At 37.3% G+C, this 19,835-nt stretch overlaps 1 protein-coding gene across 3 annotated transcripts in view; it reads left to right on the plus strand.

The window, feature by feature from the left end:
- The window catches only part of KLHL28 (kelch like family member 28), a 41,442-nt gene that overhangs the window by 7,784 nt on the left and 13,823 nt on the right, over positions 1 to 19,835 (plus strand). For 2 of the 3 annotated variants that reach the window (XM_044229674.1, XM_044229673.1), the window contains exon 2: positions 15,748 to 16,646. In XM_044229674.1, coding sequence (XP_044085609.1) covers positions 15,748 to 16,646 — 899 coding nt within the window. Of the gene's footprint in view, positions 1 to 14,058; positions 14,089 to 15,747; positions 16,647 to 19,835 lie in introns of those variants that run through there. The other variant, XM_044229675.1, reaches the window with a different exon arrangement.

Raw genomic sequence — 19,835 nt, forward strand, 5'->3', positions numbered from 1 at the left:
GGATATTCACTCTGTCCCATCTTTGACTAGTGATAGCCTATTCAGTTTGGCTCCTTTTTTTTTTTAAATAACCTTTGTTGTCACTAATAGCTTTCTTGCTGTCTAGTAGTAAAAATTCCAAATTTATCTTGATATTTTCGTTCCAGGCCTTGAATCAGCCATTTGTACAAGGAGTTCTGATCCCTTGAGGGGGAATGATATTTAGGGACCGCATCTGGGTGGTAGGAGTGCTCCTTGTTACTGGGTTGGTCATAGTTCCTAGCCCTGTTCAGTAAACAGAGTAGGAAATATAATTAACTTTTTCCTTAAAATAATGTATATATTTTTTACATTTGTATATTTCATATGTACTTTTTATATTATATACCTAAGATATACACTAGTACATATAATTAATGTTGTTTCTGTATATAGATTTAATCCCTCTTATACTTTTTATTCAAAATCAGAGTACAAGGTTTATATTCAGTGTCTTAGTTTTACATCTTTCTCTTTTCTCCCCTACTGAGTATGATAGATCACAGTGACCCTACAGACGATGATATTAGAAATGCCATGTAATTATGCAATGCACACATAACAGTTTGCAGTGCACACATAACAGTTTCAGAATATTCATAACACTTTCACCAATAATGTGACTCCTGAAAATAGCATAAGGTTTTTGTTTTGTTTGGGGGCATATCCCAGTAGTAACCAACCATCAACTTACTGTTTTGAAGTTATTCAGAATGGCATGGTTAGGCCATTAACTAGATACATGTAAGTAGATAGTCAAAGCTTTATAATGTAATCACCTTGATCTGTCTTTTCACTTATGCTTCTGGGTTTTGTATCATAGTTAAGAAATTATTTTTAATCTTGGTTACAGAGGAAATCACACTGTTGTTTTAAGAAAACATGTTGTATTATTTTATTTTTTTACATTTATACCTCTGATCCATTAGGAATTTATCCTGGTGTAGTTTTATGGAAGAGATCTAATTTTATAAGGCTACTTAGTTATTCTAATATGTTTATTTAAAACCACTGTTTTCCTCATTGATTTTGAGGTACTGCCTTTATCATAAGCTAAATTTGTATATGCTAGGTGATACATTTCTCTATTCTGATTCTTCTCAATTGGTATGTTTCTTCAAACCAAACATTCTATTTAATCCACAACAAATTTTACAACTGACAAAATTCAAGTCAAGAATACGTAATTTTCCCAAAGTATATTGCTATTAATTACTTAAATATAGACTTGAACTCACATCTCTCTGGTTCTAGAATTTGCTCACTTTTCTTTCCTGTTTTCCATGATACTTTCTTATCCTTCTGCTCAAGGTTGTTACTGTGATGAAACTGTCAACGTAAACTGTCAAAGGTGAGGTTTTAAAAATTAGAAGTTATTGCTTCTTTGAGTTACTTTTAGCCATTTAAAGGTAAATAGCTGAACCAAATATAGTCACAGTTGTAATTCATAATTTTGAGGGAGTTGTAGTATGATGTGGGATAATTTTTTAGCAGTTACACTTGTGCTGACAATATCTGAACTGGTTCTCAAACATTAGCATGCATATCAATTGCCTGGAGGGCTTAAAACACATGTTGCTGCCCCTCCCTGTCTATGTAGTTTCTGATTTCTTAGATTTGTGGCTGGACTCAAGGATTTGCATCCCTTGCAGGTTACAGGTGATACAGATGCTGGTGGTACAAGGATCATATTTTGAGAACCATTGTTTTAAAACTTCTAAAAAAAAGTTGAAGTTTTGTGAATTTCTCTTAAGTCAGATTTCTTCAGAGATAAAAGGGGGCAAATTAAAAATTTTAAGAATGATGTTATGACAAACCTCCAATGTAATTCATTTTAAGTTCCCTATGTTTACCTTGACATTTTGCAGTTTAGTTAGAGTTGTTTCAGTTAAACATTCAAAGTATTATCTCTGTACTTAAACCTTATTCTCAATATTTCTTTTTCTTAAAATTTTATTTAAATTCAATTAATTACCATATAATCTGTTATTTGTTTCAGGGATAAAGGTCTGTGATTCATCAGCCATATTTATGTAATACCCAGTGCTCATTGCAATACATACCCTCCACAATGTCTATCATCCAGTTTCCCCATCCCTTCACTCCCCCTCCCATCCAGCAACCCTCAATTTGTTTCCTCTGATTAAGAGTTTCTTATGGTTTGTCTCCCTTTCTGGTTTTGTCTTGTTTGATTTTTTCCTCTCTTCCCCTATGATCCTCTGCCTTGTATCTTAAATTCCACATATCAGTGAGATCATATGATAATTATCTTTCTCTGATTGATTTATCTTGCTTAGCATAATACCCTCCAGTATCATCCATGTCTTGCAAATGGTGAGAGTTCATTTTTGATGGCTGCATAATATTCCGTGTATATACGTGTGTGTGTGTGTGTGTGTGTGTGTGTGTGTCCGTGTCCGTGCGTGCGTGCTGTGTATTACATCTTTATCCATTCATCTCCTAGGGAATATTTAGGCTCTTTCCATAGTTCAGCTGTTGTGGACATTGCTGCTATAAACATTTGGGTGCACATGTCCCTTTGGATCACTACTTTTGTATCTTTAGGGTAAATACCCATTAGTGTGATTGCTGGGTCCTAGGATAGCTCTACTTTCAACTTTGTGAGGAACCTCCATACAGTTTTCGAAAGTGGCTGCACCAGCTTGTATTCCCACCAACTGTAGGAGGATTCCCCTTTCTCTGCATCCTCACCATCTCTGTCATTTCCTGATTTGTTAATTTTAGCCATTCTGACTGGTATGAGGTGGTATCTCATTGTGGTTTGGTTTGTATTTGCCTGATGCTGAGTGATGTTGAGTACTTTTTCGTATGTCTCTTGTCCATTTGAATGTCTTTGAAGAAATGTCTGTTCATGTCTTTCTGCCCATTTCTTGATTGGATTATTCTTTGGTGTTGAGTTTGATAAGTTCTTTGTCAAACAAGTTTGATTTTGGGATACTAGCCCTTTATCTGATATTTCATTTGCAAATATCTTCTCCTGTTCTCCAGCTGCCTTTTGGTTTTGTCAACTGTTTCCTTTGCTGTGCAAAAGCTTTTCATCTTAACGAAGTCCTAATGGTTCATTTTGGCCTTTGTTTCCCTTACATTCTTCTTTTAGCAAGAAGTTCCAGTGGCTGAGGTCAAAGTGGTTGCTGCCTTCTCGTCAAGAATTTTGATGGTTTCCTGTCTCACATTGAGGTCTTTCATCCATTTTGAGTCTATTTTCATGTCTAGTTTAAGAAAATGGTCCAGTTTCCGGGGCGCCTGGGTGGCTCAGTGGGTTAAATCCTCTGCCTTCGGCTCAGGTCATGGTCCCAGGGTCCTGGGATCAAGCCCCACATCGGGCTCTCTGCTCAGCAGGGAGCCTACTTCCCTCTCTCTCTCTGCCTGCCTCTCTGCCTACTTGTGATCTCTCTCTCTCTGTCAAATAAATAAATAAAATCTTTAAAAAAAAAAAAAAGAAAATGGTCCAGTTTCAACATGTAATTTTCTTCTTTTCCCAACACCATTTGTTGGAGACTGTCTTTTTTCCATTAGATATTCTTTCTTGCTTTGTTGAAGATTAGTTGACCATAGAGTTGAGGGTCCACTTCTGGGTTCTCTGTTCTGTTCTCTTGATCAGTGGGTCTGTTAATGTGCCAGTACCATACTGTCTTAATGATTATAGCTTTGTAATAGAGCTTGGAGTCCAGAATTGTGATTCCACCAGTTTTGGTTTTCTTTTTCAACATTACTTGGGCTATTCAGGGTCTTTTCTGGTTCCATACAAATTTTAAGATTTTGTTCCATTTCGGTGAAAGAAGTTGATGGTATTTTGATAGGGACTGCATTGAATGCATAGATTGCTCTAGATAGCATAGACATTTAAACAATATTTGTTCTTCCAATCCTTTAGCATGAATGTTTTTCCATTTTGTTGTCTCTTCCTCTATCTCTTTTATGAGGACTCTCTAGTTTTCTGAATACAGTTCCTTTGCCTCTTTGGCTAGGTTTATTCCTAAGTATCTTACAGTTTTGGGTGCAGTTTTAAATGGGATTGACTCCTTAATTTCTCTTTCTTCTGTCTTTTTGTTGGTGTAGTTGGTGTATAGAAATGCAGTTGATTTCTGTGCATTGATTTTGTATCCTGCCACTTTGCTGAATTCCTGTATGAGTTCTAACAATTTTGTGGTGGAGTCTTTTGAGTTTTCCATATAGAGTATCATGTCATCTGGAAAGAGTGAGAGTTTGACTTTCTCCTTGCCGATTTGGATGCCTTTTATTTATTTTTTTTGTTGTCTAATTGCTGAGGCTAGGACTTCAAGTACTGTGTTGAACAGTGGTGAGAGTAGACATGCCTGCCATGGTCCTGACCTTAGGGGAAAAGCTCTCAGTTTTTCCCTATTGAGAATGATACTCCCTGTGGGTTTTTCATAGATGACTTTTATAATATTGAGATACTCTATCCCTACACTAGAAGGAGTTTTAATCAAGAAGGGATGCTGTACCTTGTCAAATGCTTTTTCTGATTCTATTGAGAAGATGATATGATTCTTGTCCTTTCTTTTATTTATGTAGTGTATCACACTGATCAATTTATAGATGTTGAACCAATCTTGGAGCCCAGTAATAAATCCTGCATAGTCATGGTGAATAATCCTTTGAATGTACTGTTAGATCCTATTGGCTGGTATTTTGGTGAGAATGTTTGCATCCATGTTCATTAGGGATATTGGTCTGTGAGTCTCCTTTTTGGTGGGGTCTTTGTCTGATTTGGGGATCAAGGTAATGCCTCATAGAGTTTGGGAGTTTTCTCTCTATCTTGATTTTTTGAAATACCTTCAAAAGAATAGGTATTAATTCTTTAAATGTTTAGTAGAATTCCCTTGGGAAGCCATCTGGCCCTCGGATCCTATTGTTGGGAGGGTCTTTTTTTTTTTTTTAAGATTATTTATTTATTTATTTGACAGAGAGAGAGAGAGAGAGAGAGAACAGAAGCAGGGGGCGAGTGGAAGAGGGAGAAGCAGGCTTCCTACTGAGCAGGGAGCCTGATGTGGGGCTCAATCCCAGAACCCTGGGATCATGACCTGAGCCAAAGGCAGACACTTAACAACTGAGCCACCCAGGCACCCCTGTTGCGAGATTTTTTGATTACTGCTTCGATTTTCTTGCTGGTTATGATCTGTTTAGGTTTTCTGTTTCTTCCTGGTTCACCTTTGGTGGTTTATATGTCTCTAGAAATGCATCCATTTCCTCCAGACTGCCTAATTTGTTGGCATATAGTTGCTCATAATATGTTCTTATAATTGTTTATATTTCTTTGGTGTTGGTTTTGATTTCTCCTCTTTCATTCATGATTTTATTTATTTGGGTCCTTCCTCTTTTTTCTTTTTGATAAGTCTGCCCAAGTGTTTATCAATCTTACTAATTTTTTCAAAGAACCAGCTCCCAGTTATGTTGATCTGTTTTATTATTCTTTGGTTTCTATTTCATTGACAACTGCTCTAATCTTTACTATTTCTCTTCTCCTGTTGTGTTTTCTATGCTTCTATGCTGTTCTTTCTCCAGTTCCTTTAGGCATAGGATTAGGTTGTATATTTGAGACCTTTCTTACTTCTTGAGAAAGGTTTGTAGTGCTATATGGACCTCTTAGGACCACCTTTGCTGCATCTCAAGGATTTTGAACAATTGTGTTTTCATTTTCATTTGTTTCCGTGAATTTTTAAAATTCTTCTTCAACTTCCTAGTTGACCCATTCATTTTTTAATAGGATGCTCTTTATCTTCCATGTATTTGAGTTCTTTCCAATTTTGTTCTTGTGATTGAGTTCTACTTTCAAAGCACTATGGTCTGAAAACATTCAGGAAATGATCCCAGTCTTTTAGTACTGGTTGAGACCTGATTTGTGACCCAGGATGTGATCTATTCTGGGTAATGTTCCATGTGCACTCAAGAAGAATATGTATTCTCTTGCTTTGGGATAGAAGGTTCTGAATAGATCTGTGAAGCCTATCTGGTCCAGTGTATCATTTAAAGCCCTTATATCCTAGGGGCACCTGGGTGCCTCAGTGGGTTAAGCCTCTGCCTTTGGCTCGGGTTATGATCTCAGGGTCCTGAGATTGAGCCCCACATTGGGCTCTCTGTTCAGCAGGGAGTCTGCTTGCCCCTCTCTCTCTGCCTGCCTTTCTGCCTATTTGTGATCTCTCCCTCTGTCAGGTAAATAAATAAAATCTTTAAAAAAAAGAAATAAAGCCCTTATATCCTAGTTGATCTTATGCTTAGATGATCTGTCCATTGCCAGGAGGGGAGTGTTAAAGTCCCCTACTAATATTGTGTTATTGTCGATGTGTTTCTTTGATTTTGTTATTAATTGGCTTATATAATTGGCTGCTCCCAAGTTAGGGGTATAAATATTTATAATTGTTAGCTCTTCTTGTTGGATAGACACTTTAATTATGATATCGTGTCCTTCCTCATCTCTTATTACAGTGTTTGGTTTAAAATCTACTTTGACTGATATAAGGCTTGCCACCCCAGCTTTCTTTTGAGGTCTGTTAGCATGATAAATGGCTTTCCACCCCCTCAGTTTAAATCTGGAGGTGTCTTTGGGTCAGAAATTATTCTCTTGCAGACAGCATATTGATGGGTCTTGTTTTTTTATCCAGTCTGATGCCCTGTGTCTTTTGATAGGGGTGTTGATAGGGCCAGTTACATTCAGAGTTAACTATTGAGACATGAATTTAGTGCCATTGTATTGCCTGTGAAGTGGCTGTTAACTTTATATCATCTCTGTTTCTTTCTGGTCTTTTATTTTGGGGCTTTCTCTTTACTTAGAGGACCCCTTTTAGTGTTTCTTATAGGGCTGGTTTAGTGATCATAAATTCTTTTAGTTTCTGTTTATATTGGAAGTTTTTTGTCACTCCTTTTTGAATGACATCCTACCTGGATAAAGTATTCTTGGCTGCATATTTTTCTCATTTAGCACCCTGAATGTAACATGCCAGTCCTTTCTGGCCTGCCACAGCTCCATGAATATGTCTGCTGCCAATCTAATGTTTCTGCCCTTATAGGTTACCAATCTCTTGTCCCTAGCTGCTTTTTGGATTTTTTCTTTGTCTTTGAGATTAGTAAGTTTCACTATTACATGTTGGGGTGTCTTGATGCCTGTTTCCTTCCCCAGATTAGGGAATTTCTACTTTCTGCCCTTTTCTCTCTTTTCCTCCTCTTCTGGGATCCCAGTTATTCTAATATTGTTCCATTTTATGGTTTCACTTGTCTCTCAGATTTTCCTTTTGTGATCTGGTTCTTTTTCTCTCTCTTTTTCTTGGGTTCTTTATTCTCCATTGTTTGGTCTTCTGTATCACTGATTCTTTCTTTTGCTCATTTATCCTAGCAGTTAGAGCCTTCATTTTTTATTGCATCTCATTAAAAGTCTTTTTGATTACGTCTTGGTTAAATTTTAGTTCTTTTATTTCTTCAGAAAGGGATTCTCTAGTGTCTTCTAAGCTTTTTTCAAGCCCCGCCAGTATCTTTTTTTTTTTTTAAGTTTTTATTTATATATTTGTCAGAGAGAGAGAGGATACAAGCAAGCGGAGTGGGAGGCAGAGGAAGAAGTAGGCTTCTTACTGAGCAAGGAGCCCAATGTGGGACTTGATCCCAGGACTCTGGGTTCATGACCTGAGTGGAAAGCAGACTCTTAACGGACTGAGCCACCCAGGCATCACAGGCCCAGCTAGTATCTTTATAATCGTTATTCTGAACTCTAGTTCCAACATCTTTCTAATGTCCATATTTATAAGGTCCCTGGCAGTCAGTACTGCCTCTTATTCTCTTTTTTGAGGTGAGTTTTTCTGTCTTGTCATTCTGTGCAGGGAAGAATAGATGAATGAGAGAACAAAATACTAAATGGCAACAATGACCCCAGAGAAATATACATTAAACAAATCAGAAGAGACCTGATACGGGTGGCAGGGTGGTGGGGGAGGGAAGAAAAGGAAAAAAAAATACTATAATTAGACAGATGTGCAGAATAGAGCAATACACTGGCTCCAGTGTATATTTTGGTATGTTTTATAGAAAACTAGGTCCCAAAATTGTAAAGGTAGAAAAACTTATGTATGTATGAAAATAAAATTAAATACAATGAAAGAGTAGAATGTAACTGTAAAATTGGCAATTAAAAGACAAGAAAAAAACAAAAGAAGAAAAAACAAGAAAAACAAAAAAGGAAAGGATCTAAACAGACAGGTGAATAGAACAGAGCCATCTGCTATGTCCTGAGTACATTTAGTCAGTATTAGAGGATACTGAATCTCAAAATTTTAAAGAAAGAAAAACTTCTATATACAAAAATAAAATTAAATACATTGAAAGGATAGAATGTAACTGTCAAAATGAAAATTTTAAAAAGATTTTAAAAAGGAGTTGATAAAATAAGAAATTGGTTGAAAAGGGAAAGAAGAAATTTTAAAAAATAAAGAAAATTTTAAAAATTAAAGTAGAAAGACTAAAGAATCCTGAAAATAAAATCCTTGAGTTCTTTGTGCTATATTCCCCTAGTGTTAGAGTTTTGCAGTTCTCATTGATTGTTAAACTTGGTCTTGGCTGGATGTTCTTGCGGATCTTTTGGGGGAATGGCCTGTTGCTTTGATTCTCAAGTATATTTGCCCGAGGCGGAATTGCACTGCCCTTGCCAGGGGGCCAGGCTAAGGAATTTCCTCTGGTTTGCTGTATGTGGCTTTTGTTCCCTGAAGGCTTTCCACACAGCTTTAGAGGATGCGCATGAAAATGGCTGCCTCCCGTTCTCCAGCTGGGGAGGTAAAAGCTCAGGCCCCTCTGTGTGTCCTCAGAGAAAAGCAGTCAGTCACTTCTGTCTCCCTGGTCTCCAGCAGCACTCTGTGCTCACCCAGCCCATGACCAAATGTTTTTATCTCAGGCACATGACCCTGCTTGGAGTCTCCAAACCTTGTAGGCTTCTGTGGCACGCTCCTACAGCACTCCCAGGGGAAGAAGGGAGTGTCTCCCTGGTTCTGCTGCTTGTTGGGCCCCTACTTAGCAATCCCCTCTGTGCTGAAGATCACAGTCCATGGCAACCCCAAGGTGAGAGTCCACTCCTGGTCTCACTGATTGTAGCCGGCTTCCCCCTCTGATGCCTGGGAACCTGCCACAGTCAGGCACCCCTGCTTCCTGTGACCCCCAAGGATCCTGCGACCACACTGCCCCAGCTAGGATTTCATCCCTGCTTAGCAGCCTGAGCCACCTCCCTCACCAAAACAGACTTCTAAACATTTTGTTTTTTTGTGCTCTGCTGCTTTATCACTTGCTGGTAGCTGGCTGATGGAGGCTCCCTCCCCTTGCAGTCTTTCTTCCCATATATCACCTCAGATTCACTTCTCAGCGCCTTCTACCTTGTAGAAAATGGTCACTTTTCTATTTGTAGAGTTACACCTATTCTTTTCTTCAATCTCCAGTTGAGTTTGCAGATACTCAGAATGATTTGATAGCTGTTTAGCTGAATTCCTGGGACCAGACAAAATTCAGGTCTCTTAGTCCTCTGCATTTTGGACTCCTTCCCTATTCTCAATATTTCTTTTCTTTTTCTTTTTTTTTTTTTTAAGATTTATTTATGTGACAGAAATCACAGATAGGCAGAGAGGCAGGCAGAGAGAGAGGGGGAAGCAGGCTCCCTACTGAGCGGAGAGCCTGATGCAGGGCTCGATCCCAGGACCCTGAGATCATGACCTGAGCTGAAGGCAGAGGCTTAACCCACTGAGCCACCCAGGTCCCCCTCTCAATATTTCTTAAGGGGAGTGAACAGTGTGCCATTTGTATTCTGTCCAGTGATGTAAAGAAGTATGTATGGATGTTCTTTTACAAATTCATCTTTACTAGTACCCTTTCTTTGAGTGGTTTTTAAAACTTCGATTATTATTTTTATTATTTTGGGGGGATACTAAGAAAGTATAAAGGATAAAGAAGAAATACTATAGAGGGTATAAGTGTAGGAAGGCGGCTTCACTATGACCTTCATTATAACCTTGTATAGGGCCACCTAGGCAAATCTTGGATCCTGGAACCACAACTCATCTGAGTGTTGAAGCACCTTGTCATTCTCCTGAAACACAGGGAGTGGGGAAGCCTTTAAGGAGTGGCTACAGACCATCTCCCACTTGACCCCTTATAACCCCCAAGATTCTGACATGGGACAGAATCTCAAATCCCTGATTATGATGAGGTGTGGGGCTTTCATGCCCCCCCTCACCCCAAAGAGTAGAGCTGCAGAATACAAAACTGCTTAGCTGCAATATAGTTTGGGTTCTTTACAACTTGTGTTGCCTTCATCTAACCCTTTTTGATTTGGTATTGTCCTTTTTGGTGCGTGGGACAAGGATTCAGGAAACTTAGTCTTTGGTTTACTCTTCTTTTCATTGTCTATAACTAGTAAACTATCAAAATTTAAAGGTGGCTTGTCATATCTTTTCTGGTCAAACTAGCCAGGCTTTGATTATGTTAGTTCACTTGTAAGTAAGCATCATTTCTTTTTTAGTAACCATGAAAGGAAGTCACATGTGGTAGCTGGCAAAAAACCAAGCCTTTTTGAGAATGATGATATAATAGTAAACAGCCTCTAACAGCTCTTGAGTTATGTGTACTGTTTTGTCTGTGTTTTACAGATGAGAAAACTGAGACTTTTTTTTTTAAGATTTTATTTATTTATTTGACAGAGAGAGAAATCACAAGTAGGCAGAGAGGCAGGCAGAGAGAATGGGAAGCAGGCTCCCTGTTGAGCAGAGAGCCGGATGTGGCGCTCGGTCCCAGGACCCTGAGATCATGACCTGAGCCAAAGATGGAGGCTTAACCCACTGAGCCACCCAGGCGCTCCATGAAAAAACCAAGACTTTAAGATCAAGCACTTTCCCAAGGTCACATAGCTAGTATAAATAGTAAAGACAATGTTGTAACCCTAGGACCCTGATTCCTAAGCCCAGTCTCTTAAAATCATACTGTCCTGCATATATGGATATTTGAGATATACATATACACACATAAACACACATAGGTGTGTATGTTTTGTGTGTACATTTATGTATGATTTGTATGATTTTACAAATCAGTATTGTATTGTGCCTTTATATCTCATACGTTAATGGTAATTTATCAGTCTTGAATACACAAAACTTAGTTTAATATAAGGTTCTGTCACTATATGATTCATATTTATGTAAAAACAAATCAATAACTAACTTGATTTAAAAATCAACGATTCTGCAGTAGTTTGTGGGGCTTAGGATGTCAGTGGTACAGGATGGATTTTTTTTTTTAAGATTTTATTTATTTATTTGACAGACAGAGATCACAAGTAGGCAGGGAGGCAGGCAGAGAGAAAGGGGGAAGCAGGCTCCATGCTGAGCAGAGAGCCCAATGCAGGGCTCAATCCCATGACCCTGAGACATGACCCAAGCCGAAGGCAGAGGCTTTAACCCACTGAGCCACCCAGGCGCCCCCAGGGTGGATTTCTTACCTGGTAGTGAGAGATGGTGCAACACAGAAAGCAGAATACCTCTTAAGTAGACACTTTAGAAATTTACTAGTAATACAATAACTTATTGATAAATGCTATTCTAAGCACTTTATTTGTATAAACCTATTTAATCCTCAAAGCAGCCCTACATTATTATATTATTATTATTATTGAATAACTTAGGTTTTTCACATAATAACCCTCTCAGATTTCCTTCTCTTCATACTCAACATCCTCAGTTCCATTACCCATAAGACATGATTTGAATTTCCCCTCTTCATCATGTTATACTTTGTTCTGCTCCCTTTTAAGAATCTGTACTCCAGATGTGGTGTGACATTTGCAAAACAAAGTGAGAATATCTCCTCTAGTTCTGCATATTATAGTTTTATTATTGCAACTTAAACCTACCTAAGGTTAGTATACTAAAATAATAGTGCAATTAAAATCTCTGAGCCCTTTAAACACATCCTACAGTTGAGTCTTTTCTCTCTTAAGCTATTCTTATGTAGTTGTTTTGAAATCCACTTTGGAATCTTAATATTTATCCCTCTTAAATTTCTTCTTGTTAAATATCAGGTCTTTTGGATGCTTCATTTGTTAACCAATGATTTTGCTGTCTTTGGAAGCTTCATGTCATCTGTAGAGGTGAAGGGAATGCCCAAGTATCTTCAGTTTGGCCTTATAGCTTACTCCAAAAGCCTTCCTCCAGGTAGACCTCATTCCGTTAAGTAGTATGCACTAGTGTTGCTGATTTAGCTAACTGAACTACCTCATATTTTTTAGTTTTACTGTCAAGAAAATCATGAAAGTCATTGTAAAACTCTTTACAGACATCAGGTGTATTTTCTTGATCTCCGAGTCTTCTAAATACATCAAATAAAGAAACAAGATTAGTCTGTAACACATGTCTTATTATTAGCTCCATCTATCCTAGTCCTGGAGGTCACTATATCCTCTTCTAGGTATTCACATATCAAACAGTTACTTTAAAATATTATCTGAAATTAACATTAACCTTACCAAAATGTTTGTAGAATTTACCATCTTATTTTTGAAAACAGTCTCCAGTCTTGCAGTGCTGGCAGTGATTCAGGGATTTCATTTACAGATTTGTTTATGTATCTTGGAACATTATTATTTAGTTTAGGAGAGATGTGAGCTTATAAAGTAGCTTAGGTGTCTTTTTAAACTTATTCTTTAAAGACTACCTTTTTTTTTTTCAATTTATTTATTTTTAGAAAAACATTATTCGTTATTTTTTCAACACACCCAGTGCTCCATGCAAGCCGTGCCCTCTATAATACCCACCATCTGGTACCCCAACCTCCCACCCCCCCGCCACTACCTTTTAAAAGCAGTTTTAGATTCACAGCAGAATTGAGAGGAATGTACAGAAATTTCCCATATATGCCCTGCCCCAGCATATGCATACTATGCCTTATTATCAACATCCCCACCAAAGTGGACATTTGTTACCTACCTACATTGACACATCATTATCACCCAAAGTCCATAATTTACCTTAGAGTTCACTCTTGGTGTTGTACGTTCATGGATTTGGACAAATGTATAATGGCACATATCTACCATTGTAGTATCACACAGAGTAATTTCACTGCCCTAAAAAAATCCTTCGTGCTTCATCTATTCATCCCTCCCTTCTTTCTAACCTTTAGCAGTCATTGATCTTTTTATCCTCTCCATAGTTTGCCCTTTCCAGAGTTTCATATAATTGGAATTATGCAATATCAGGCCTTTTCAGATTGGCTTCTTTAACTTGGCAATATGCATTTGGGTTTTCTCTGTGTTTTTTCATGGCTTGATAGGAAGCATTTCTTTGGGCACTGAATAATACCCCATTGTTTGGTGTACCACAGTTTATCCATTCACAAACTGAAGGACATCCTGGTTGTTTCCAAGTGTTAGCACTTATGAATAAAGCTGCCGTTAGCAAACATGCACATTTTTCGTGTGGACATAAGTTTTCAGTTCATTTGAATAAAAAACAAAGAGGGAAGTGGCTGGATTGTATGGTAAAAGTATGTCTAGTTTTGTAAGAAGCCATCGAAGTGTCTTTTAAAGTAGCTGTACCATTTTGCATTCCTACAAGCCATAATGATAGTTCCTATTGCCCCATATTCTCTCCAGGAATTCATATCCACAGAGTTATGGATTTTGACCGTTCTAATAGGTGTGAAGTAGAATCTCATTCTTGTTTTAATATGCATTTCTCTCTAACATCTTTTCTTTTGCTTCTTGTCATCTGTTTCTCTTCTCTGGTTAGATGTTTTTTAATCAGGCTTGAATATACAAAACTTAGTTTAATATAAGTGTCTGTCACTATATGATTGCTATTTAATCAGGTTGTTCTTTTTTTTTTTTAAGATTTTATTTATTTAACAGAGAGAGACAGCTAGAGAGGAAACACAAGCAATGGGAGTGGGAGAGAGAGAAGCAGGCATCCCTGTAGAGCAAGGAGCCCGACATGGGGCCCAATCCCAGGACCCTGGGATCATGACCTGAGCTGAAGGCAGACGCTTAATGACTGAGCCACCCAGGTGCCCCAGGTTGTTCATTTTTACATTGTTGAATTTTGAGTAATTTTTTCTGAATAACAGTTCTTTTTCTAAAAATTCTTTATTTAAATTCGATATAGGTAAACATATACTATATTACTCATTTCAGAGGTAGAATTTAGTGATGCATCAGTTGCATATAACACCCAGTGCTCATTACATCAAGTGTCCTCCTTAAGACCCATCACGCAATTACCCCTTCCCTTCAACCAGCTCCCCTTCAACAACCCTCATTTTGTTTCCTAGAGTTCACTGTCTCTTATGGTTTACCCCTCTATTTTCATATTATTTTTCCTTCCCTTCCCCTATGTCCATCTGTTTTGTTTCTTAAATTCTGCATACAAATGAAACCTCTGACTTATTTATTTTGCTTAGCATAATACCCTCTAGTTCCATCCACATCATTTCCAAGGGCAAAATTTCATTCTTTTTGATGGCTGAGTACTGTTCCATTATATATATATATATATATACCACATCTTCTGTATCCATTGAATAAGAGTTCTTTATCAGATGTGTCTTTTGAAAATATTTTCTCCCAAGGCATGTTTTGTCCTCTTGTTCTCTTGACATTATCTTTCTCAGAGCAGAAGTTTTTTGTTTTAATGACATCTTTTTTGGGGGAGCCATTATTCAGCCTACCACAATTCCTGTTCCTTTCTTTTCTTCTTTTTCTCTCTCATCTCTTTTCTCCTATTTTTTATTCTTTTTCATCTTCAGATGTACGAAGTGACAAAAATATTGGTTGGCTGTGGGTGCCTGTATGGCTCAGTGGGTTAAAGCCTCTGCCTTCGGCTCAGGTCATGATCCCAGGGTCCTGGGATCGAGGCCCACATTGGGCTCTCTGCTCAGCAGGGAGCCTGCTTCCTACCCTTTCTCTGCCTGCCTCTCTGCCTACTTGTGATCTTCGTCTGTCAAATAAATAAATAAAAATCTTTAAAAAAAAAAAAAAAAGATTGGTTGGCTGTAATCTGAAGTTATGTTGAAGAGTTGAGTAGATAATGTCTAGATGAGTAAGTGAGCCTAACTGTCCTCATTATAGAGCATCAGATTGTGTTCACATGAACTTTTTGTTTGTCGTTGAATTTGTTGATAGTAATACTTTTGTTAAATTCCACACCCTTTATTAAAGTAATTACTAAGTCTTTGGGTAAAGTGTGTGAGTTAATAAGAAATTTCTTTCCAAGTAAAGCATCTTTTGGCAGGCATTGATGTTATTATTGAGAAAATAGCCAAAGAATTTTTAGCATTCTTTCAAAACTCATTTTCCTTTAGGCAAAATTTTTTTCACATTTCCATTTTGTTTCAGAGGTAACTCAGACTTGAATTTAATGAAGGGAAACAGAAGATCTGGTAGCGTTCCAGTCCAAAAGTCCATTGTCAGGAGACATTTGTGGTTTGGGGCATATCACTTTTGTGGCCATTGGGCCTTTGGGCCTTTGTTTCCTAGTATCTATAATATAGGAATTGAATTATATGATTGTTAATTATGTGATTGCTAAAAGTCTCAGTCTAGTATTTAGTGTGAAGTATTTAAAAACCAACAAACAGGCCAATAAACAACAAATTTCATTTATTTTGTACTATTTGAAAAGGGAGTCATATGGGCAAGATTATTTTGAAGTAACTAGGCTTTTTCTTTTTCTGCAGATGGACCACACATCCCCGACCTACATGCTTGCTAACTTAACCCACTTGCATTCTGAACAACTTCTGCAGGGCTTGAATCTTCTTCGTCAACATCACGAGCTCTGTGACATCATTCTTCGTGTTGGTGATGTTAAAATCCATGCTCACAAAGTGGTACTTGCCAGTATCAGTCCATATTTCAAAGCTATGTTCACTGGAAACCTTTCTGAAAAAGAGAACAGTGAGGTTGAGTTTCAGTGCATTGATGAAACTGCTCTCCAGGCCATTGTGGAGTATGCCTATACAGGAACTGTTTTTATTTCACAGGACACAGTTGAATCTCTCCTTCCAGCAGCAAACCTACTCCAGATAAAACTTGTCCTGAAGGAATGTTGTGCATTTCTTGAAAGCCAGCTTGATCCTGGTAATTGTATTGGAATTTCTCGTTTTGCAGAGACATACGGTTGTCATGACCTTTATTTGGCAGCTACTAAATACATATGCCAGAATTTTGAAGCTGTTTGCCAGACTGAAGAGTTTTTTGAACTTACACATGCTGATTTGGATGAAATTGTTTCCAATGACTGTTTGAATGTAGCTACCGAAGAGACTGTTTTTTATGCACTTGAGTCTTGGATCAAGTACGATGTACAAGAACGTCAGAAATACTTAGCACAGCTACTTAATAGTGTGAGATTACCATTGCTGAGTGTTAAGTTTCTCACTAGACTATATGAAGCAAATCATCTTATTCGTGATGATCGCACTTGTAAACATCTTTTGAATGAAGCCCTAAAGTACCACTTTATGCCTGAACATAGACTCTCTCATCAGACTGTCCTGATGACACGACCTCGCTGTGCTCCCAAAGTACTTTGTGCCGTAGGAGGAAAATCTGGACTATTTGCCTGTTTGGATAGGTAAATAGAAGGCTTTCTTAAAAGAGTGGTGCTAAGAGATTTTATACTTTTTAAGTGTGCTAATTTTCTCCATTTCTTAAATAATTTGATTTTACTATTTACTTTCTTTATTTACATTTTCATTTGTTTCTTTCTTTTATTCTTCCTAAAACGCTTACCTGGTTGTTTTAATCACATTGTCATCCGTTCCTTTCAACACTCTCAGTTATTAATAACCTTCCCCCAGCTCCTCCATGCACAAACTATGAATTTTTGTTACTTCTCTACCATTTTATGTCTTTTTTTCTTTTAATTTGTGAAACTGTTTACATTATTATTTGACCAGCTCAGTAGAGATTTATTATTGCTAACTATAAACAGAAGATACCAAAAAGGAGAGCTTGGAATCTTTGATGAGGGCAGACTGGGGACAGGAGTGGGTTTGAATGAATACCATCAAGTAGAAGAATCACCAAAGAAATAAGAAAAAGTAGGATACTGAATACAAATCATGGACATACATATTTATTTTCTTTAGTATAAACATTTTTTAATGACAGTAGTGAAGAGTTCTCTCTTTTCTAATAATCTGCAGTAGGAGTTATCAGACTTTCTGTATAGAGCCAGATAGTAAATATTTTAGACTTTGTGGCTATATGGTTCTCTTATGACTACTCAGCTCTGCCATTGTAGTGTGACAGCAGCCATAGACAATATGTAAAAAAATGAAATGACTGGGTTCCAACAAAACTTTATTTACAAAAGTCCTTAGTGGACTGAATTTGGTCCTTAGCCATAGTTTGCCAATCCCTGATTTGCAGCATTACACAAGTAACTTTTATATGTTGAAAAGATAGCTGGATGTTACCTTTGCTTTACCCTTGAATGGGAACGCTTCATGAAAAATTCCATGTTTGATAAGTTTATTTAATACTGTGACTTCTTTCTGGCAATTTTCAAAAATTTAGTAGATTGCTTTTACCCCCCTCCAATGGTAAGAAGGTATTGATATTCTAGCAGTGTCAACTGATGTATCTTTATCTTTTAGAAAGTCTCAGTTACATTTTAATTGTCTAAATTAAACTAATTACATAGTCTAAACCTAGTATCATTGAGACCAGTCTATAGGTAGAATATTAGTTGTGGTAACTACAAAAATTGATTATTAATTCTTATTTTTAAGGGCACTATTTATTGGCATAAAGTAAAGCATATTAGTAACATGTCATGAGAAAAATTCCAGATGTGAATTTACATGGTAAAAATTCTTGACCAGTTGCCTCTTGGTCTCGAGTATTAAAAATAACATACATAAATTATTAAAAAGTTATAAGAACTGTTCATATGTTGAGATCCAGTAATCTTTCATCTAACATCTGTTATAAGGAAAAAAAAAACTTTTTTTAAGTAGACTCAACACCCAGCGTGGAACCCAGTTCTGGACTTGAACTCGACCTTGAGATCAAGACTGTACTGAGATCAAAAGTCAGATGCTTAACTGACTGAACCACCCAGGCACTCCAGGAAAAAAAAAAATTAAATGTCATTTGTCGTTTATTATATTTATAATAAATGGCCACAAAGCCATTTATTGCAGTATTATTTATAACTATGGAGAAATTGGAATCAATCTAAGAAATTATTCAATTTGACTCTATAGAAAATATTTAACACCTGTGCATCAGACAACACTGTGCTAGATAATGGGTCTTTAACAAATTTATAATTTAGTTAAGGAGGCAGATATTTAAGTAGATAATTATAATATGTGGTGTTAATGTAGTGATAAAGATAATACCATGGAAGTATTAAGGAAAGGCATTTATCCCATTTGGGAAATTTAAGGGAGATATTGTTAACACCCAAGCTGAGTGTTGAAGGCTAAGCAAGACCTAAGCAGAAGGTCACAGGAAGTGCACAAAGACACAATGGAATGATACAGTATAGGATGTGCAGGAAATTAAAAGCTGTTTGGTATTCCAAAGTTCAAAGATCAAGGGCTCCTGTTTGGCTCAGTTAGTGGAGCATGTGACTCTTTTTTTTTTTTTTTTTTTTTTTAAGATTTTATTTATTTATTTGACAGAGAGAAATCACAAGTAGACAGAGAGGCAGGCAGAGAGAGAGAGGGAAGCAGGCTCCCCGCTGAGCAGAGAGCCCGACGCGGGACTCAATCCCAGGACCCTGAGATCATGACCCGAGCCGAAGGCAGCGGCTCAACCCACTGAGCCACCCAGGCGCCCCTGGAGCATGTGACTCTTGATCTCAGGGTTGTAAGTTTGAGCCCCACATTGGGTATAAAGATTACATAAAATAAAATCTTAAGGGAAGAAAAGGGAAAATCAAGTTAAAAATAAAATAAGGTTCAAAGATCTAAACAGTAAGGGGTAGGCTGTTATCAGTATGGGCCAAGTTAAAGAAGGTATCCTGTGCCATGATGAAGAGGATTTTTCTTATGTGGGTCCAAAAACAATTTTAAGGAGAATAGTGAAATGATCACATTCATATATTAGATCATCCTTGGCTGCCTTATGAGAAAGATTGAGGGGCCAGAATTAGTATCTGAGTCATTAGGAAAGAGACTATTATAAAAGTACAGGCCTGAGATTATGAGGTCCAAAGTGGAAGAAGCAAAGATAGAGAAGGGGGTATTAATTTAAGAAATGTTTTAAGAGGGCAAATGGACAGGAATTAGTGAATGGATATGGGGGGATCATGAGAGGGAAGAATAAAAAATGAGTTAGATTTCTTGGTTAGATACTGGATGAATCTTATATATCGTGAGAGAGAATATAGGAGGAGAAGCCATTTTGAAGGGGAAAGTAGTGTGTTCTGTTTTGGACATACTGAGTTTGAAATGCCTATTAAATATCCAAGTGAAGGATGACTCACTAGCCGGAAATGATTGCAAAAGCTCAGCGAATAGATCAAAGCTGGATATTTGGAAGTTATTGGCATGTAATATCATTTGGAGGTATAAATTTAAAACCATGAAGTCTTCTGGACTTCTTGACTGGTTTAAATGTCCCTTCTTTCTACCCACTGAGAACATATAGAAAGGAAAAAAAGATTGGTTCATAAATGAACCTCTGGGGAACATTAATGTTCAAGAAGAAGGCTGTAAGAACAATCTTAGAAGTAGGAGAATCAAGAGAGAATAGTGTCATGAAAACCAAGCAATTTAAATGTGTCAAGAAGGAAGCCTGGGTGGCT

Source organism: Neovison vison, chromosome 13 (genome assembly GCF_020171115.1).
Source record: "Neovison vison isolate M4711 chromosome 13, ASM_NN_V1, whole genome shotgun sequence".
NCBI lineage: Eukaryota > Metazoa > Chordata > Mammalia > Carnivora > Mustelidae > Neogale > Neogale vison.